General features: G+C 47.0%; 1 protein-coding gene across 1 annotated transcript in view; it reads left to right on the forward strand.

Moving 5' to 3' along the window:
• The window catches only part of LOC144783273 (autophagy-related protein 2 homolog A-like), a 397,715-nt gene that overhangs the window by 103,330 nt on the left and 271,831 nt on the right, over positions 1 to 22,554 (forward strand). Inside the window, exons 4-5 of the mRNA XM_078662337.1 lie at positions 3,446 to 3,548; positions 14,772 to 14,934. Coding sequence (XP_078518463.1) covers positions 3,446 to 3,548; positions 14,772 to 14,934 — 266 coding nt within the window. The remainder of the gene's footprint in view (positions 1 to 3,445; positions 3,549 to 14,771; positions 14,935 to 22,554) is intronic.

Raw genomic sequence — 22,554 nt, forward strand, 5'->3', positions numbered from 1 at the left:
CAGTGGTAGGGGGACCCTGGGTGCTTCGGAGTGCTCCTCCCCTACATACTCCGGAGCAGTCTCCCTGAATATTCCTGCAGATGAACCTCTCTCGGAAGCTCCGCTGGGCGCTCTTACTAGCTTCTTTTGTCATTTGTATCCTAGTCCCTGTAGATTTACACCTACGTTTGGTGTACATTTCTAGCTTTTTCAGAATGTAGAGAGCATTTCAATGAATCCTTCCGAGAAACTGCACCACTTGCGGTTTCCCACGAATAGCTCTTAGTCCACCGCAAGGCCCCGTTAAGGTACTCTCAGGTAGTCCAGTAGTACAATAGTGCCTGGGTTGCAATACTCCTTCCCGTCTGAGGGCACTCCGTGGCAGCGTCGCTGGTATAACGCATATATTCTCTTTAGGAAGCAATTGAACCTCCCAGCAGGGCAGTCAGCTAACGTACTGTTAACAAAACAACAGTGGCACTCAATATCCTTCCAGGACTTTTCCAGAAGAATCTTTAATTGTGCAGCTTGATTATGTGACGTATGCCCAATCCCCCTGCTTTGAATGGTGACACACTTCCCTCCAACTAATCACAAGTCTTTGGCCACATCCTGTAAACTCAAGGCATGATCATTAAAGTTGGTCCAAACACCTCTGAAAATCATGCCTAAAATCATTATTGCTATGTTCCTCAGCCATGAAATAGAAGTATTACGCCTCTGATGGACGTCAGCCCTAGAAGTGGGGTGTAGTTTGCCTCAAATATATATCTGATGTGGTTGTTGCCCGATTCCCAGATATTTGAGCCACTCAGTGTTCTAACGAAGGTTAGGAATCCATGGGCTCCATCTATTCTGTGGATTTTCAAACTGAGATGTTCAGTGATTCCCACCTGGAACCAATCTTAAACCCATCACTGACTTAAAGAGTTGTAGTTCCAGACGAAGTGCTGGGACAGAGGCCCCTGGATCTGAAAGTGACAGCCAAATGTCATCTGTGAACATAGATCTCGTATACCTACTTCATGGATTGCCCCATTATTCCTTGTGTTGTGCCAGTGGTTCATGGGATAGGGCTTAGAGGAGTGGGCACGAGGGCATATCTGCTATGTTACACCCTCTAATCTGGATTTATGGGGAATCTCACACATTAGCACTAGTTTTCATCATCGGTGAAGGTAACTTGTCATCAACATGCTGACAAAACTAGCCCTAAGCCACTTGGCTTCGGAACCTCCCCCAGAAACACTCCGTCATCCTGGTTGAAAGCTTTCTCCACACCTACCAAGAGAAAGGACTTCCCTTCCCCATCTGTATGCTGCATATATCATTTTAAACGACTTTTGTGTGTTGCCTTCCTATTTACTTTTTGTAGATTAATCCCTTTTTATCAGGGTTTACCATCTGGGCCCTGAGGTGTTCCATTCTCTGGACTAAAAATCTTATGAAGAGTTCACATTATTGTTTAGTATTGACATCTGATTGTAGGCAGTGTTGTAACATAGACCCTGCAGCCCCCGTGGTGCAGGGGGCCCGTTCAGCACAGTATCCTGGCCTCAGACCTCTTGACTGAGCCTGGAGGGGGGGCGCTCCCTACACCTTGCAGGTGATCCCCCTCACGTTTCGTTACACCACTGTCTGTAGGATTTACCAGTCTTGAATATGAGGGAAGGCAGAGCCTAGGCAAGTTGGAAGTCACCCTTTCAGAGCTTGCAAGTTTTTGTAAAGCCTGGTGAGAAGCTCCAAGACCTAAGTGGGGAAGAGTTGGCCTAACGGCAAGAGCTCTCAACATCAAATCTGGGGAATCGGGTTCGAGTCTCGGCAAGGACGTGCAACATCCTGTGATTCTGGGCAAATCACTTAGGGGCACATGCATCAAAGGTTTTGCGATCGCAAATGGTGCGATTCGCAAAAATCAACCATTTGCGATCGATATTTGGCCTTTGGGGATGCATTGTAAGTGTTTCCTATGCGCAATTTAAGAATTCACAATTATTTGCGAATTCCTAAATTGCGATTGCATTTAAGGAATCGCAATTTGCGATTCCTTAAATGCAATGCTAGAGGCACTTTCAAATAGCGATTTCGCTATTTGGGACCGCAAATTACAGACAAATCAAACTTGTCTGTAATTTGCAAAAACTCGGAAAAATGCACTAAAATGCATTTTTTTAAGTTTTAGGTTACACACACACATGCCCTTGGGGCATGTGCGTGCGCAACATGGGTGCACATCACAATTTCAGGGGTGCAGCAAGGTGTCATTTTGATACCCTTGAAATTGCATGAGCAATTTGCAAGTACCTACTGGTACTCGCAAATTGCGCATGCAATCTCCCATTCATTCCTATGGGCCTGTAGGCCCATGGGAATGAATGGGAAGGCATTCCTTAATTGCGACTCGTAATTTGCGAGCGCAGTTAAGGAATGTTTAGGAATCGCTATTGTTAGCGATTCCTACATGCATAGGGTTTTGCGATTCCTTAATTGCGATTCCTTAATAATCGCAATTAAGGGATTGCAAAAGCCTACCTTGATGCATGTGCCAGTAATCTCCTTGTGCCTAACAAAAATGAATGTTTCCTCATGTAAAGCAACTGGTTCTTGTGTAAAGTGCTCTGATACCCGATACCTTCGGGTCAAGTTTGCGCTATATAAAACTCCATAAAAAAAAAAAAAGAAAGTGTAAACACTTTTGTATAAAGCCGCAGCGCAGCCACCTGGCCTGTCCTCTTTACTGCCTCCAAGGCCATGACTGCTCGAATAACTTCCAATTTTGGTATGGGTTGTTTCACTTTCTCTAGCTGTGCAGGCATTATCTGGTGTAGATTGCAGTCCAGGAAGTAATATCTAACTTCAGACACTGTTTTAATTGCAGCCACATATAGATTTTCTGGATCTTCCAAAACAACTTGAGCTTCTTTTACTCCCGTTTAAGTCTGCATCAACCCTCCACTCGCCATCCCAAAAGGTGTAATAAATATCTGGGAATGGTGGCTTTTCAATTCAGTTTATAGGCCATGCGATGACCTTTCATATTAACAGTATCCCACCATGATCATGGAACAGTCTACCTAATAGTATTGTAGCAACTGCATTTGGCCACTGGGCGCCAGTGTTTCAGAGACTGCGTTCTCCTGTGGTTTGCCCTTAGATTCCTAAACCTGCTCGTAATTTTGCCACAACCCTTGCTCTGATTGCTATAAGACGGACACCCTAAGATGTTAATATTCCTGAATATTTGTCTTAAGGGATCCCATACCACCTCAAGGCAATACAGCCCAGAATGATTTAAATAAAAGATTTCAAAGATGTGCTATTTGACTGTGGCCTGTACCATCAGGTCATTGAGTAATGTGTCAAAATGTAATATTTTTAATGTAAGGTGGAAGACTTGTGCACCTTTTGAAAACTTCTTGTGTTGCATGCAATTTGATCATGTTGGTGATCTTTTGAATCCCTGCAGTGCTTCGAAGGATCAAGGTGACCTTCCTGGATACCATTGTACGTGTGGAGCACACACACAATGACACCGCGAATGGAGTTGCCCTTGAAGTGCACATCAAAAGGTTGTTTTTCTGAATTCTTTGTAGTAAACTTGTGTTAGAGTTTGATTGCCCTATTTTGTTTTTTTGCAGCTCTGACCTCGCTGGCTCTTGTTAAATTAGTTGTATGCACATTCTGTATGCATGCACATATACAAAACCTTGCAGAAAAGACAGCCTGGGTAATAACAGTTTACACTCATCACACACTCTGAAAATACGCCAATAGGGCTTTGTAGTTTAGGGACAAGTTCGTGTGAGGATAATTAATCAAGACAAACGTTTTTGGTTTAACAGATAAGTGTGCTATTTATTGTTGATTTTAACCGTACCTCGTTGTGATAATTTTGTATGAGTCCATCAAAAACACAATTAAAACCAACATGTTGATTTTACATAGTTTATAGAATAATTATGAAATGGTTGTGAACTTGCAACTGATGACCAGAGTTGATCTGTGGCTAAAAGGTGAAATGGTGTTTAAATACTACACGTGATCTATCATGCCACACCATTCCCATACAATTGAAAAAAAAGTTCCCATTTGCCTCCATCAGGCCAATTATGGCCAAAAATCATTGTCTCTATTTTTAGAGGTTCACTTCTATCCAGAAATATGACAAATTATTTGTACATTCTTGTAAAGCTCCTATATTTTAGTGTGGCTATCAGTCAAGTCTAGAGAACTATTGTTTAATTGTCGTCCTGGATTTTGAGTTTAATCGTCACTCAGTGCCTTCTCCTGTGCCTTGAGGAGTAAGTTGACATTTTTGACCTGATACCCACTCAGCAAACTGGATTCAAATAAAGCCATTTAAAGTAGATAATTGCAATTTCTTCCATACTTAGCAGACCAAAGAAGAATAAGTTGTGTACATGGTTTTTATATTGAATTTGATCTTGTGGCCTGACTAAGTGTGGGGAAATAAGGGTTGTGGTGGGGTGTCTCAGCGATTTTATTGAGGTTTTTAAATTGTTTTCTTCTGACATCAGGTTTTAATAATTTATGGTCGAGCCTAACACAGTTTTGACTAGGAACAGCCATAGACAGGAATGTAAATGTACCTTGGTCAATTTGTTTCCGATTTAGTTTGTGGATCTTCCCACATATATGTAGGAGGTGAAGTCATTTCCACCTAAATTGTGTGTTCAAATTTCAAATCTTACTATAAGCTGATTCCTTACTCTTGTTGTGTCTGCTGATTATTCAGCACTTACTGAATGCTGTCAGCTATGTTAATCCTGTAGTACTTATTAAGAATAAAGGCAAAATTATGATTTTGTTCTTAGAATAGTGCCTTGAAATTAAACTTTCCCTGGACAATCCATAGTTTTCCAGTAGAAGTTAGAACTAGTAAAACAAGCATTGGCATGGCCAATAGGTCTCGCCTTTGGGACCTTGTAAGTAAAAAATAAAAAAAATGAAATGTTAGACCTGGCATCATTGGCGTGAGTCTCCCTTCCATTTTTTCTGATTGCCTCCTCTGTTTTTGATATGTTTTGCTGGTTATATGATTTGGGCACTGTGCCACTGCTATTCAGTGCCACAGTGCAAGTGCTCCCTATGTTAAATTGATGTACTAATTGGTGACTCCATGATTGGGTTATTTGATTTACTTGTCAGACCCTAGTACAGTGCACCATGTGTGCCCAGGGCTTGTAAATCAAATGGTGCTGGTAGGCTTGCAGCACTGGTTGTGCCAACCACGAAACAGCTTGTAAAGTGTGTCTCAGACCTGCCATTGCAAGGCCTGTGTGCAGTCTGCGACTGCCATGTCGACCCGGCCAGTGCACCCACTTGCCAGTCCCTAAACCTTCCCTTTTCTTCATATCACACACCCCTAAGGTAGGCCCACGGGCAGGGTGCATTGTAAGTATAAGGTAGGACATGCCCTGGTGTGTGTAGCATGTACTAATAGTGAATTACAGCCATTTTCGTTTTTCACTATTGCAAGGCTATCTGTTCTCCATAGGCCAGAATGGGCAGTTAGGTTATTACATTTTATAATCCTTCCTGACTCAGGGAACATGGTAGAAATTCGAATTTAGTATGCATGAACTCAGAATGATAAAGTACATATTTTAGTGAAGTTGGTTTTAACATTCTGTGTTTGAAAATACCACTTTTAGAAAGTAGGTATTTTCTTGTTTAACTATCCAGGCCTGCCTCTGCTAGGTTGTGTATTCCTTGTCTGGAGTTTGAGTGACAGGGCTGGGGGATTCCAGGAGACAGAATGAGTCAGCCCAGTGGTGAAAGGTGAATACCATTGCCAACTAGAGACCCCCAGATCTAACAAGAAGTATAAGACTTCACGTTTGCATTTACTTCGTATTTAGGATGCAGTAAATGTAAACATGAAGTCTTACACTTCAGTTTTTTGGGATGACAGCGACAGCCCTATGCATGGAATAACGGCAGCGACAACCCTCTGCATGGGACAGTGCAGAGACTTCCTATAGATGGGACAATGGCAGAGATAGCCCCCTGCATGGGACCACGGCAGACAGCCACCTGCATGGGACAACGGTAGAGACAGCCCTCTGCATGGGACAGCGGCAGCGACAGCCCTCTGCATGGGACAGCGGCAGCGACAGCCCTCTGCATGGGACAGCGGCAGAGACAGCCCTTTGCATGGGACAACGGCAGAGACAGCCCTTTGCATGGGACAACGGCAGAGACAGCCCTTTGCATGGGATAACGGCAGAGACAGCCCTTTGCATGGGACAACGGCAGAGACAGCCCTTTGCATGGGACAACGGCAGAGACAGCCCTTTGCATGGGACAACGGCAGAGACAGCCCTTTGCATGGGACAACGGCAGAGACAGCCCTTTGCATGGGACAACGGCAGAGACAGCCCTTTGCATGGGACAACGGCAGAGACAGCCCTTTGCATGGGACAACGGCAGAGACAGCCCTTTGCATGGGACAACGGCAGAGACAGCCCTTTGCATGGGACAACGGCAGAGACAGCCCTTTGGATGGGACAACGGCAGAGACAGCCCTTTGGATGGGACAACGGCAGAGACAGCCCTTTATATGGGACAACGGCAGAGACAGCCCTTTGCATGGGACAATGGCAGAGACAGCCCTTTGCATGGGACAACGGCAGAGACAGCCCTTTGCATGGGACAACGGCAGAGACAGCCCTTTGCATGGGACAACGGCAGAGACAGCCCTTTGCATGGAACAACGGCAGAGACGGCCCCCTGCATGAGACAACGGCAGAGACAGCCCCCTGCATGGGACAACAGCAGAGACAGCCCTCCACATGGGACAATGGTAGAGACAGTTATCTGCATAGGACAACGGCAGAGACAGCCCCCTGCATGTGACAATGGCAGAGACAGCCCTCTGTATGGAATAACAGCAGCGACCGCCCTTTGCATGAGACAGTTCAGAGACATATACATGGGACAATCGCAAAGACAGCCCCTTGCATAGGGCAATGGCAGAGACAGCCCTTTGCAAGGGACAACAGCAGAGACAGCCATTTGCAAGGGACAATGGCAGAGACAGCCATTTGTAAGGGCCAATGGCTGAGACAGTCCTATGTATGGGAAAGAGGCAGAGACAGGCCCCCATAAGGGAAATCAGAAGAGACTGCCCACTGAGGCAACAACAGAGACCACCAAGACAGTCTGAGGAGTACTCCTGGACACTCAGCCATTGAGATGGGTAAGCAGTGACAAAAATAGCCGCCGCCGGGGGGCATTCACATAGACAACCCTCTGCAGGGGACAGCAGCAAAGAGCACGCTCTGCAGGGTACAGCATGAGCGACGACTTGAGGCGCTCCCCAGGACAGCCTGCCTTTGAGAGAGACATGCAGCATCAGGGAGTGCTTCAAAAGCTTCCCAGGAGACGCGCTTCCTTTGAGACCACGCAGCGGCAGTGAGACGGCCCTCTGCATGGGAGAACGACCGAGACCGCCCTCTATATGGGACAATGACAGAAACAGCCCTATGTGTGGGATAATGGCAGAAACAGGACCCCGTAAGGGAAATCAGCAGAAACTGCTCACTGGGACAACGACCGTGACAACCAAGACAGCATGTTGAGACCAGCCATTGAGAGGGGCAAACGGTGACAAAAATATCCCCTCACCCGGGGCATTCACAGAGACAGCAGCAAAGAGCGCGCTCTGCAGGGGACAGCATGAGAGACTGCCTGAGTCGCTCCCCAGGACAGCCTGCCTTTGAGAGAGACATGCAACATCAGAGACCTCTTTAGACGTTCCCAGGGAGACGTGCTTCTTTTGAGAACACGCAGTGGCAGAGACAGCCCTCTGCGGGGGGCAGAGGCGGTCCACGGACCTCGCTTCTACACTGCTTGATATTTCAAGCCTGACAGGGCACTTCGGCTTTTAACAGGAAGTAATTCATACCTAGATATTACGAATAATAATTGGCTTTTTAGAAAATTTCTAGCTCCTAAATATTCATCCCCTTTCGCCCTACAAAACTATTATTGTTTTAATGACAATGGGATACTGTAGCTTGCATTAAGGGTGCATAATTGTTCATTTAATGTCATTTATAATGTATATAATGAAGCCTAAAAAAGTCAGAATATGAGGATTGATGGCGCTGGAGAGGATCTTGTTTACTTCCCTGTAGGTCGCCGCAGACGCAGGCGACATGCATTTGTTTTAAATAATTCCGTTTGTGCACGCTTTCCATTTAGAGGACCGGTTCCTAGGGGACGAGCAGTCTCAGCTGAGTGTTTTCCTCGTCAGGCGTCTGACGCCAGGTGAGTTCGGGGTATGGAACTGAATACTCAGCAGCCTCAGCTGGGGGTGGTGAGAGAGGGGAGAGGGGACTTGGTCGACCCCCTCAACCCAGACTGCGTGGCGAGAGCTGTAAGAGGCGCGCAGCACTGAAGCCTCAGAGTAGGTCTGCCTTCCGGGTGTTCTCTATCAGCTCGCCTACGCTGCCTTTTGAAAATGAAGTGAAAAACCTTGAAATGAAACCACTTGGAAATAGTTCACTTTCACAGCAGCATCTTTGTGTCTAGAAAAATGAACGCAACGCTCTGACTGACCCAGCTGCGTTCTTTCTATGGTTTCACTGTTTATCAGTTTGCTCCTAAGTATCACGATATGTTCCTCGCTAACTTACGAGGTTTGTAAGGGGAAGAGGGAGATACAGCGCTTTCAGGCTGTGGCTTCTAGAGAAGTATTCATAATGAACGAGAAAAACAAACGCGTGCGCCTCGCTCTTAAGGGGGAGGCAGCAGGGGGAGGGAAGAGAGGAAGGGGCCTGCGCACACACAGCGATTCCCTTGCGGGAGCGAGCAAACATATGTTGCCAAAGCTCGCTCCCGCAAGGGAATCGCCAAACGTGCACGCATTGCCATTGAAAGCAATACAATGCGTGCACGTTTTTGGCTGAAAAGCCAACACAATTTCTATAGGTCTTTTCCTAAGCAGCGCATGCGTGCTGCGTAGGCGAGACCTAAGAAACCTTAATACTTGTGTTTGTGCTATTATGTCAGAGTCTGTTCATACTGGAAGTGCACTTAATCATGTAAAAAGTATTGCTGAAGGTTTACGTCAGATTTATGTTAATGTTGCAGATGAACCTAACATTCACCCACAGAAGAGGATGTATGAGAGTGAAATTCCTTCTACTTTGCTTTGTCCTGTGTGTGTTAGACTCTATTGGGGAGCAGTGCTGGCTGGGCTTCTGTACCCCAGCTGTAGTGGTTCGGAGTCCGTTGACCCTTATTTCCTAGGGTGGGCCCTACTATGGGTCTTCAAACTGAGTCATGGACACCATTTCTCCATTTGAGTCCCAGTTTAGCGAGTAAGAGCAGTCTTAGTCTTCCCAGGGTGTTTTTTAGGTCGAGCCTCACACATTGCTTTAGCAATGCTTGTTTGGCAAGATTATAGTAAGGCTTTCAAAAGTGTACCCAAACTGCGGACTAGGTACAGTTCATGTGAGCCAGGCGCGTGCACATCGCCAGCCACATCACACACCATTTGTCTGAGCCTCTGCATCAAACTTCAAGGGAATCCGCTCCCACCCCCCATCAGACTGCAAAGGAATCCACTCCCCCGCCCCCCGTGCCACGCAATGCCGAGAGCTTGTTTTCTCCAGCTTCACCACTGACTCCCGTTTTGCACCCTCATTTTACCTGCTCCATCATCCCTCTTAATTTGCTCTTCACCCCACCTCCTTTCATGACTGTGTCCTCTCTGTCACCACTCGTGTCATCTCTCTGTTCGCGCACTCCTCTTCCTATCCACTCCACTCTTCCCCTACGTTCTGTGTCTCTTCTCTTCCGTCTCAGACCGTTTTGCAACCAGTCCCATCTCCTTCACCCAACAATGTCTCTCCTCCGGTCCCACCTCCTTCTGCTCACCTCTCTTCCCCTTCCCCCACCTGGCTCGTGTGCCCTCCCCTCATCACATCAGGCTTACTCTGCCCCTTCTCTTCCCCTCTTTTACTGATACTGTTGCTCCCACCTCATCCCGAACTCTCTCCACCGGCTGTTCTCCGTGAAGCCCCTACCCCAGCCTGCTATTATACCGCCTCCCTCAGGGTTCTGAGCCGTGATGCTCACCCCCAGTCCCTGTTGCTCTTGAATGACTTGTTCTGTTAGTTTCCTTCTCTTCAAGTAGAGTGGTGTGTGTGCATATCTTTGCCACAAGGCTGTGTGAACAAGTGGAGAACCGCGTCGGACCATGAGATGGTGCACCCAATTGTCGCCAGCCTCTGTCAGCAGGTTGTTGCGTGACCATTACACTGCCTGACTGTCTGATAAAACTTTTACGCCCTTGGTTGTAAGCGAGCATCCAAGAAGCAGCGTGCTCTGCTAGACGGCACCGTGTTTAAGTGGACAACGGCGTCGTAGTACTTTGGCAGAGTTTGAGACTACTGTGGTATTTTTTTAGAAACGATTTTCACAAGCGCTGCCATTTATCATGAGGGCACTTTTCACGATTTCTAAAGATGTGCCCCGCCCTCACTGACTTTTTGTGCATGCTACACTGCTTCTCCCTTGCTGTGTCACTTCTGCCAATTACAGCGCCCCGCCCTTGGCTCTGCCATTACAGCCCCCATGCAGTAAGTGCACGTCGAAGCGAAGGCGGCTCAGCCCGTGACTCTTTTTATGCTGTGTGTCCCTTCTGCCACTCAGCATCCCTGCCCTCTCCTGCTCAGTGTGTTGTGACTGCTGTGGTTTCGCTTCCCCCACCTCCCATTGGCTCTGTTAATGCAGCCCCCGTTCTGTGTGTGGGCTTGGTCAGGTAGGCGTTACTGAGGAGCTTTCACTTAGGATTCCTGTGTTTGCCCAAACTCTGTCCCTGGCAGCTGCAGTTTCAAGTTGAATATGTGTGTTCCTCATACCCAGCAGATGCCGAGATGCGAGATGTCCATCAAGCTAATTAATGTTCTCTAATCATAACTGATTGATACCGGCAGTTATGGCAGCCACAGTTCAAGAGGCACGGTATCTTGGCAGAGGTATCTCTGACCATTCTCCACTGTGGTTGCAGCTCACATTCGGACGGCCGGCGGTGGGCAAGGTAGCTCCTATTAGTGCATGGCAATTAAAAGACCCAGCCACTAAGAAGGAGGTTATTCAGACGTCGGAACGCTATTTCCAGGAGAATGTGGGAACGGTCGACTCAGTGCAGTCCCTTTGGGAAGCATACAAGGTAGTAGCGAGAGGTGAGGTTCTATCTTTGGTAGTAGGTAGGAGGAGGAAACGTCAGGCGGAGGTGACTAAGATGGAGGCAGAAGTGATAAGCTTGGAGGAGAGGGTGGCTAGGTCGACTCAGTGCAGTCCCTTTGGGAAGCATACAAGGTAGTAGCGAGAGGTGAGGTTCTATCTTTGGTAGTAGGTAGGAGGAGGAAACGTCAGGCGGAGGTGACTAAGATGGAGGCAGAAGTGATAAGCTTGGAGGAGAGGGTGGCTAGATCATCTGCGCCGGAGAACCTCCACCTTTTGAAGTTACGACAAGATGAATACAAATGCCTAGCCAGAGATAGAGCGATAGCCCAAAACAACGCCATACAGAGCCGAATATATGAACACGGAGACAAGGCTGGCAAATTGATCGCATGGCTTGAACATGAGGAATGGGCATCTAGGCTGGTACCTGAGCTAGAGGGAACAGAATCAGATACAGTTACGGACCTGCAGGCGGTGGCTGACACATTTTCCGAGTATTACAAAGGTGTGTACACCGCTGGTAGAGGGTTTACAGAGGCTGAGAACAGTGAAATGATTAAGGATATTGTCATGCTGGGGTTGTCTGAAGAGTATAAGTGCTATTTAGACTCGATGAAGTCGCGCAGGCAATTAGAGTGATAAACTCCGGTAAGACGACTGGTCCCAATGGGATACTGATAGCTGTATAAATTGAATGCCCATAAGTTCGCCCCGTATATCCGAGCCATGTTCTTGGTGAGTAAAGAGAAGGGTCAGCTCCCATTCAACCAGCGGGTTGCGAATATAGTGGTTATTCATAAAGCGGGTAACCCCAAGGCGCAATGCTCTTCATATAGGCCCATTTCACTTCTTAATGCAGAGCCCAAAATCTTTGCGGAACTACTTGCTACCAGGTTGGTCAAGGTAGCCACAACCTTGATACACCCCGATCAGTCTGGCTTCATGCCGCACCGGAACACGGCTCTGAACTTGCAGAGGCTGCACGAGATTCTTGGGGGTTCCTCGAAGATAGAAGATACACGAGCCGGCGGTCCTAGTGTCCTTGGACGCCGCTATGGCGTTCGATGGGGTTGAATGGAATTATTTGTTTGCGGTGCTGGCGAAGCTGGGTTTTGGAGGGGAGTTTATTGGATGGGTACGACTATTATACGCTAATCCCCTGGCCAGAGTGGTTGTTAATAACTATAGATCTAACGATTTTTCACTGGAGAGGGGCACTAGACAGGGATGCCCGCTGTCCCCGCTGATCTTCGCTCTTGCACTGGAGCCTCTGGCGGCGTGGGTCAGGTGGGATCGGTCAATACGTGGCTTGCAGGGGACACCAGACTGGCAGGATAAAAAATCATTATACGCGGATGATATTCAGCTCTATCTCGCCAATCCCAGAGCGTCTTTGATCAGTTTTCTGGATGTGCTTGCCATATTTGGTAGGTACTCCGGATTTGCTATAAATTGGTCGAAATCAGTGCTTTTTGTCCTTGCGGGCGAACCGCCAGTAATTCCGCAGTCGTGCCCCATTCAGATTGAGCCAGTAGGATTTAAATATCTAGGTATCTACATAACGCTCGACCCGAAATTGAGGTACGCCAATAACTTGGGTTCCCCTTTGAGCAGGTTTAAGAAAGATGTGGAGCGCTGGACAGCTCTTCCACTATCATTGCTTGGAAGGGCGGCGCTTTTTAAGATGATGGCCCTACCTCGATTCTTATATGCACTTCAGAATTCAATGGACCTAGTACCAGTCTCCTATTTTAAAGAAATTGAGGCACTTCAGAGGCAGCTTCTTTGGGATGGTAGACCCCGAATAGCGTTTGTCAAACTAACTCTTCCGTGGTATGATGGGGGAATTGGACTCCCGGATTTAAGGAGGTGCTACTGGGCGTCGCAATTAGCGGCTGTGAATCATGTCGTCTGTGGACCCCCTGGGGACCAAGAGTATGCCTTGGACCGTGGGCTAACGCCTGGTGGAGATATTAATAGAGCTTTGTATGCTAAGCCAGGCAGGTTCGCGCTAACGGTCCCAACTGCGCATGCAGTACAGGTGTGGCACACTGCTAATAGGTATTTAGGCTGGGAGGGAAGATTGACATTGGCCACCCCCCTGTTAAATTCGGAGAGACTCGGAGTTTGTGGAGTCTAAGGGGTTTGATAAGTGGGATCTTATAGGGATTACCCAGATAAAGGATGTTTGGGGAGGAGACAAGATACATACATTTGACTTTCTTAAGCAACAGTATAGATTGCATGACAATGAGCACTATCGATATCGACAGGTGAGACACGCTCTCCTCACGCACATACCCAGGGACGCCACGCTTCCGGAAGCTTCTCCTCTTGAAGACTGAGTACTAGATGGGCACCTTCCCGAGAAGACTATCTCCTTAATATATAAGAAGCTTGTTAATAATATGGAGGATCTTCTGGGGCGTGTTAGAGCGCAGTGGAGTGCAGACGGGTTGGAATTAGACGACGAGGACTGGGTGGAGGCAGTTTCCTCCCCGAAGGTAGTGGCGATTCTGATGAGGCTTCGACTGGTGCAGCTAAATATTTTGCATAGATCATATATCACCGGGCCTCGATTGGTGCGAATGGGGCGAGTGGGGAGTGGAGAATGCAGGAGGGAGTGTGGAGAGCCTGGCACTTTTGTGCATATTCTTTGGCACTGCGTGGCAGTACAGGCGTTCTGGACGAAGGTTCATGATGAGATGAAAGATGTATTGGGAGAGGAAATACGACCAGAGGCTCGAAGGTGTCTGCTGAATGTGTGGGAACCCACAGATCTGACTGTGTACCGGAGACAATGGGTGACACTAGCGTACATGGTGGCTAAATGAAATATAGCTCAACTTTGGGGAGCAAGCCAGCCTCCTCGAGTCTCTAGATGGGCCGAGGATTTGGACTGGTGTATGTTTAGGGAGAAGTCTGTGTATGTGGCATGGGGTTGCCCGGAGAAATGGGGGAAGGTCTGGGGGGAATGGAACAGTCATCGTGGAGAGATTTGTGAACCACCGGCACCGCGGGTGGAATCGGAAGCGCAGGAATCCCTGTGATCCTATTAAAACATATATAGTTGCATGCGATTCTGTACGTGTCCTATATTGACCTATACGATGAGAAAATTATGGTTTCACCTGATGTCTTCCTTTTTTATGTAATTTTTCTTTTCTGTTAATTTTGTTAATAAAAAGAGTTTAAAAAAAATGTTTAGTTGCTGTGAGTGGATATGCTATGCTCTAAATTAGATACTGACCTCCAACTGATTTGATGTTGGTTAGGTTACAGGGTCTGGTTGTTTCCCTTAATGTTGGATTGCTAGTATACAAGTCGTTCCTTTCAGTCGTAGATAAACTATTGAGCTTCTAAAGTCTGCTGCTGCTACTGCACCGAGTAAAAGGATGATTTGGTTGTATTACTCACACATAGTTTAGATTTCTGTATTTGAATTACGGTGATGAAAGAGGAAAAGGTTTATAGTCATTACATCCAACCCAGAACACATAATTTTTAATCACTATAAGGCTTTAAGGCACCTAAAATAGCCAAAGACTTTCTCGTATTTGTGCTTTCAGATTAGATTACTGTGACGAGGCAGTAAAAGACCCAAGCCAGGCGATTCCTGTGGATATTCATCAGCTTCCTGCCTTCGTCCATAAAATCCTGCAGCTGAGCGGAGTCCTTATACACTATGAAGAATTTTCAGCGAACAAAACTCCAACATCTCCTGTTCCTCAGGTAGGAGTGGAAACCATCGCAGTGTGAACTATATATCAAGTTAGACCAGCCTTCAATGAGCTTTAAATATTTAAGCCAGGATCAATGTATTTATGCAATGTTATTAACTGACGTTGTAGTGTGTCCTGAATAGAGAAGTGGATTAATATTCAAAGGATCTACATGAGACCATAGAGCTCCTGTGCACTTACTGGTAAAAAAAACTAGTGATTTGTGAAATGTCCACCTCTCCTTGTATGTGGTGTCTGCTTCAGTGGAGCATGCTGAGAACAAGCATTAAAAATGCAATAGGTCGCCTTTCATTAAGTTAAAGCCATTTGCTTTGCTTACAATACCATTAGCAAAGCAAATGGCTTTAACTTAATCAAAGGCGAGACCTATTGCATTTTCAATGCTTGTTAATGCTTGCTTTTAAGCTGCATCCACTCTCCGCCCCAATTTTGTATTTGCTTTTGTGACTGTCCTTTGTAAATGTGGGGTTTTGATTTGTCAAGAGGCTTATTAGTCCTTCCTTAGTTACCTCCCTGTCTCATGTTGTTACCTCCCATGAGGACTGGACCTTTTACTGTGTGGTTACTTTGTGTGCTTTATTTACATTCTAGGAGTACTATTTTGTTAAATGGCTTTCTCCTATCAGCATTTGCTGGCAGGGTTTTCGCTTCCCAGCATTTGTTTCCTGCCCATGCACTCCCCCCTCCCATCAACGTTCGCAGATGTCTCTCATTCAGGGTCAAATTAGACTCGGAGACAACTTTATTGCCCCTACATATTTCCACACAATGGGTCCTTCCCCTTTGGTCTCTGGGTTTTCACCCATGATCTAACTTAAGAAAACTTTCTCACTACTTATCGATGGGACACACAGCGCTGTTGAGTGATCATTAAATAACAAAAGGTGAAGGAGTCATTCTGTTCAGCGTCTGCATCCCGCATACAGATGCAAGAGCCCGAATCCTTACAAAAAGAATGCAAGGGAAAAAAAAAAATCATTTCATTGTGCGCTTCCTTCTGACTTCCGCTGTGAAATGCGTTTGCAGCATGAGCAGCGCGAGGCTGGTGAGATCCCCAGCTTCCTCCCCATGGACGTACATGCATATATTTTTGACATAAGCCTGTAAAGGAGGGCATTTGACTATTCAGAAGATTAGATGGCGTGAGGGAGACAGGGTCCTCTAGTGAGTCTTTTATATACTCCGTATCTTTGAAGGCCAGGCCATGATAAGAAACAAATGCAAAAACAACAGTTTATTTTATTTATTTTATTTCAAAGTTTTATATAGCGCGAACAAGATCTTCACAGATATCAGAGCGCTTTACATAGAGGGGTACATGAGGGAACATAGTCAAACAATAAATCAATAGATCATACAGTACAAATCGGTGGCTACAAAGCCCATCACGTGAGTAATAAGACAACTCATACAAATAAGTAAATGGGTCAAGCATGTAGTACAGATCGGTGCAGGGTGTTAACAGAGTTCTAGATAATAGATCAAGTGTATTTAGCCATGAGGATAGCTTTTACTTCTTTTTTAAAGAGTGTAGTGGAAGAGATAAGCCTGGTTTCGGGAGGGAGTGAGTTCCAAATCCTAGGCGCCAATCCTGAGAAGGAGCGCTTGTATGTTTTTTCCTTCCTGAATCTTCGAGGTTTCAGCAGAAGATTGTTTGTGCCTCTCGTGTTTCTAATTCCCCCAGAGATTGTCAGTTTCTGAGCGAGGTAGCCGGGTGAGTTTAGGTGTACCGCCTTGTGTGTCATGCAGGCGATTTTCAGATGTATTCTGGCTTCAAAAGGCAGCCAATTCAGGGATTTCAAGTCAGGGGTAATATGGGAGTGCTTTTTTGACCCAGTGATGAGTCTCACTGCAGCATTCAGAGAAGCTCTTAGAGGTGCGGTAGTAGTTAGGGGGAGTCCGCAGAGGGCGGTGCTGCCGTATTCAATACGTGGGATGACTAGCGCTTGTACTGCTGTTTGGAAGTCTTTGGCTGGGAGGTAGGGTTTAAGTTTCCTCAGAGTATTGATCTGGAAGTTCGCTCCCTTTGTTGCCTTGCTGATATGTTGCTGCATGTTGAGGTTGGTGTCAAGTGTTATGCCTAAGGATTTTGCTGAATCCACTATGGTCGGTTGGACATTGAGTGCTGTTAGGTGCTTAAGCCATGTTTGTGTGGTAGATATTTTCGTGGGAGGTGAGATCAGAAGGAACTCAGTCTTCATAGCATTGAGTTTGAGGTGGTTATCAGCCAGCCAAGATTGGGTGCTTCTGATCGTTGAGTTGAGACGCAAGATGTCTTTGGGGGATTGTAGCTTGAGATATAGCTGAGTGTCATCGGCGTACATGTGAAAGTTTACTTTGGATGCATGTAGCAAGGAGGTGAGAGGTTCCATGACTAGGTTGAACAAAGTTGGGGATAGAGAAGATCCTTGGGGGACGCCTAGCGTTACAGGTATTGGCGAGGACATCAGGTTGTTGCTCTTGAATTTCTGCGACCTGTTGTGAAGAAAGGAAGTGAACCACTTGAGAACAGTTCCAGATAAACCCATTCTTGTGTTTAGTAGTTCTAGTAAATTCTCATGTTTAACGGTGTCGAATGCTGAAGAGAGATCTAGAAGGATGAGGAGGCAGGTGTCGTTTTGGTCTAGCATTTGAAGTGCGTCGTCAATTATGTGAGTCATAGCAGTTTCTGTGCTGTGTCCTGCTCGGAAGCCTGACTGGTGGGTGTTGAGGAGATCAAATTGCTCAATGTGTTTAGTCAATTGTAGTTGTGCGCATTTTTCCAACAGTTTGGCGAGAGTAGGAATATTGGTGATGGGACGGTAATTGTTGAGATCAGAGGGGTCGGCTGTAGGTTTCTTTAGTAGAGGTGTGACCTGACCAACTTTGAGGGAGTCAGGTATGCTTCCTTGTTGGAGAGAGCTGTTGATAATTTTAGTCCAGAGAGGGAGAAGCAAAGGGGTAAAGTCTTTTACTGCGGAGTCAGGGAGGGGGTCCGTGAGGTGATTGGATGGTTTCAGGGTGCTGAGCAGTTTGCCAATTTCTTCTTCCGAGTATGTGCCGAAGGTTGACCATGTAGCATTGTTTTTTGGTTCAGTGGGTGCTAGGCATTGGGGTTTGGAGTAGAGGCTTGCGTCAATGAGGAGATCGCTTTTTATTTTGTCAGTTTTTTGGATAAAGAAAGCAGCGAAGTCTTCACAGGAGGGTGCCTCATGCCTAGTGTTGAGCGGTTGGGGTTGTTCAACTCCATTATTTCTTGGGAAAAGGTGAAGTTGTCCCTGGGTGGGTGGTAAATGCTGTGAAGCGAGCATATCGGTTTGCCCTCACTAATAATGTCAAGGCATATGTATTCCCAGGATGTTGGGGATGGTAGGGAGGTGGAATTGACTTTCTGAACAGAGAGGTTGTTCCTGTAGATGCATGCGATTCCCCCACCTATTTTGCCTGTTCTGTCGAGCCTGATAATGTGGTAGTCGGGAGGAACCAAGTTGTCCATTATAGGTGTCGAAGATTCAGTTAGCCAGGTTTCAGTCAAGATGATTAGGTCAAGGTCCCGCGATAAGAGGAGGTCAGCAATGGCGGCGGAATGTTTCTTGGCTGATCTGCAGTTGAGAAGAGTGCATTTGAGACGGGGTGTGTTGAGGGCGGTAGATTGTTCTAGAGAGAGAGGGACTTTTCTAAGGTTATTGGGGATGGAGAATCTGCTGTTTAGTGTGGGCGGTCTAAGGGGATTTGAGTGTATCGTGGGAATGTTGAGGTGTGGGGTGGTTGTGTTATTTTGGGGGGCTGGGTCATAGGAGCGGAGAAGGGTGAGTGTGTCGAGCTCAGAAGAAGAGTTGTGGGTGCGACGAGGGCGGTTGTTGCGATTACGACCTGGGATTGAGGTCAGATTGGGGGATAGCTGAGTGAGAGAGTTAGTTGGAAGGGTGGGGGACAAGTTGGGCGGGGAGGTGTAGTTGCGTGAGACGTTGCAGGGGTGATGCGGGGGCCGAGGGCAGTTGCTGCGCCTATGAGCAGGGATTGACGCCCGGTGTGGGGCATGTTGAGTGAGGGAGATAGCCGGCGGAGTAGGGGACAAGTTGGGAGGGAAGGTTGAGGTGGGTGAGAGGTGTATAGGGTGTGTAGAGAGTAGTTCTTTGATGGTGTGTATGTCTTCTTTGATCTGAGTGAGGGTGGCCATGATGTAGTCCATCGTGGGGGCGTTGGTGGTATGAGTGAGGGCATTGGTGGTAGGCTGGGGGGTCAGGGTGTAGTCTGTGAGACTGATAGCCGTGGTGGGGGTGTAGGGAGGATAGCGGGGGCTGAGAGTAGGAGGGGAAGCAGCATTGGAGATGATCCTGTTGAGGGGAGGGGGAGTTACATTAAGAGAGGAGGTATGTTCTGCGTAGTTGGTTAGAGGGTAATGGGGACTGAGAATGGGGGGGATAAAGGGGGGGATTTGTCGGGGTGCGTGTTATTCTGGTGCTGGACTAAGTTTGGTGTGTTAAGGGTGGGAGCTGTGCTGTCAGCGGTGAGCGGGGTGTTAATGCTCTCTGTAGGTGTGATAGGAGTGTTGAAGGTATGTGTGGAGGTCCGCGAGTTGGTAGAAGGGGCGGTGGTGTATGAGGGGGAGCGATCTGTGTCTGTGCTTGAGAGCTGAATTGGGATAGTGCGGTTGTGGGTGGGGGATGGGAGGTCAGGGGTGGTAGGTGTGCCCCTGATTGAGGAGTGTGTAGCTGTTAGGTCATGGTTGGTGGGACTGGAGGAGATATGAGTGTTGGTTCGTGAATTGGAGAGGTGTTCTTTGAAAGTGGGGAACAAGTTGTCTAGCAGTTCCAGGTTCCTGTCTGTAGCTTGTGCTAGGACAATCCCGTTATTGTAGATAGTGATGGTGGCTCTGCCTGGAAAGACTAGGGATGGTGTGATGGAGAGAGTTAGGCTATGAGGGGATTTTCTGGTGGAGGAGACGGTGAGTAAGATGAGGAACGCTTTTCTCCATTGAGCTCTGCGTGTGGTGTGGAAGATGATATCAGTGTTCAGGGATCCATTGACCGGTGAGAAGTGGGTGTCAACAAAGGGAGTTTCAGGGTGTGACCTAAGGAAGTTGTGTTTAAAGCGTTTGGCGGCTTTTTTGGTGAGTGATGATGGGTAGTTGATTTTGTATGTGTGTTTGCCGATAGGATCCATGTTGCGGTGATGGATTAGGTGGGTATGGGGGGAATGCGCTAATGCACTATAGTGGTACACATGTGCAGAAAAACAAATGCATACAGTAGGTTACACCGTAGTAAGTTATAAATTACAAAAGTGGCACTAGTGATCAACCAGCATCACCAGGATATAAGAGTGTGCAATAGAGCAAGTACATACGGTAAATTACAAAGTACACGGTGTAAGTGTAGGTATAATACTGATAGTATATAAGGGCAGGATATAAATGCAAACAGCAATTTACACGAGTCAAAAATCACAAATCAATGTGGCATTAATTAGCAACCAAAGTACAAGGTGTAAGTGTAGGTATAATACTGATAGTATATAGGGGCAGGATACAAATGCAAACAGCAATTTACATGAGTGAAAAATCACAAATCAAAGTGACATTAATTAGCAACCAAGAAATATGAGGTAGCAATCTGTGCAATACCAATGTACAAAATACAGGTAGGAGTGACACTAGAGAGCAATCAAAATATATGAGGTAGCAATCTGTGTGTTACAAATGTTCAAAATAGAGGTAGACGTGACCTTAGAGAGCAGCCAGACATATATGAGGTAGCAATCGGTGCATTACAGGAGAGAAGAGTGAGAATGGATGCAGGTTGCAGAACTGTGTAGAATAGTGCGGAATACAGAAGAAGTATGCGATATATGAGATAGCAATCGGTGCATAACAGGAGAGGAAAGCGGGGATGGGTGCAGGTTGCGGAAATGTACAGAATAGGAACAACTATAGGAGCAGGACACAGATGAAGACAATAGTGTACATGAATCAAGAATCAAAAATCAGAAATGGCATTAGTTAGAAACCAAGGTATCTGAGGTAGTAGTCTGTGCATTACCAGTGTTAAAAATACAATATAATATAATACAATATAATACTGCAATAATAGGCAGACATTCTTTCATATATGAGGTAGCAATCTGTGCATTACAAATGCTCAGACTACAGGTAGAAGTATAATACTGCGATAAGCGGCAGACATTATTTCACAAGAAGGTGTAGATACATAGTGAGCAACGTACTCAGTAGCTGAGATAGGTGTAAAATGAAAGATTCTTAGTGCATGTTCAGGTAATGACGAAAATGAAAATGAAAAAGAAAAATGACTAGTCCAGTATGGCCTCCCAAGAGAGAGCCTAGTCAAAAAATGGCCGCCAAATAGGTGAGATAGAGATAGTAGTCCTCTGTTTGTTGCTGTTGCTTGGATAGCAGGGAGGAGTAGCTTCCCTTCCCACTCATGCAAGGGGATACGGAGATAATAGTCCTCTGTCTGCTGCTATTACTTTGAGCATAAGGGAAGGAATTTCACTTTCTATTAGAGCAAGCAGTGCTCAAAGCTAGCTGGGAGGAATTCTTATCTCTGTGTGGGGGAGTTAGTCTGAGGAGCCTCGTGGACATCAGAGGTACCGGAGGAGATATATTGGTACAGTTTTATGGCCCCAGCCATTTTGAACAAAGGAGGCAGTTTAAAAAAGTTTAAAAAGTTTAAAAAGTGAGCAGGCGGGTGGGAGAAATAAGTACCTTAAGAATCTGTGTGCCTGTTGAGTTTGCCATCAAAATTTTGCAGAGCAGTGTTTCCATCCAGGAGTTTCTCGGTCTCTTCCGATTCGCAGATGTATGTGTGTGTGCTCCCAAATGTTTAGATCAGGGCTCCAAATCTCAATTACAGATATTTTAGATCAGGGCTCCAAGCCTGTATACCACTGGGAAGCGGCCGATGGGGGCAGGCTCCGGATTTCTGTCGCCCCTACAGCTCTTGTTGGACTCAGGGCTCACTTCAGTCGCTCCTCTGGGCATCGGCGCCACAACCTCTGGTCGCCTCCAGTCTCCGGTGCAGCCGGGGGCAGTCTCCACAGACTCCTCGCTGCCCCTCGATGCCTCTGGGACTCCTTTGCTGCTAAGGCTGATCGAACTCCTTAAACTCCCCTTGGCCCGGGACCCGGCACACCAGCCCGCGTCTCTGCAGTGGAGCGGGCGGAGGGCCTCTCTCAACCCACTGATACCTTTGAGCGTCTCCGCCGTGTCTCTGCTGTTGAGCGGGTGGGGGGGGGGGGCATCTCTCAGCCTTCCGAAGCCCTCGAGCCGGCAGGCGGTAACTGCTCAGCGGCTCCCGGAGCTTCAGCCGCGCTGTGGGTGTCCTCCCGCCGTGAATTGAATCTCCAGGCGGGCGTTAACTGCTCAGCGGCTCCCGGAGCTTCAGCCGCGATGTGTGTGCCCTCCCGCCGTGAATCCAATGCTGGGCTGGTGGCAGGACGATCTGCGGTGCAGGCTCAGCGGTGCAGGCTCAGTGGTGCAGGCTTCAGAGATGCGGATGTCCGAGGTGCGTGTCCGATCGCGGGGCTTTTCAGGCTCCAGTCTACGTAAATCAGGTCAGCGGGCAATCCAGTTACTTTTGTTAGGATTTCTGCTTTTCGGTCCGTCGTGCTG

The sequence above is a fragment of the Lissotriton helveticus genome, chromosome 9 (assembly GCF_964261635.1).
Source record: "Lissotriton helveticus chromosome 9, aLisHel1.1, whole genome shotgun sequence".
NCBI classification, from domain to species: Eukaryota; Metazoa; Chordata; class Amphibia; order Caudata; family Salamandridae; genus Lissotriton; species Lissotriton helveticus.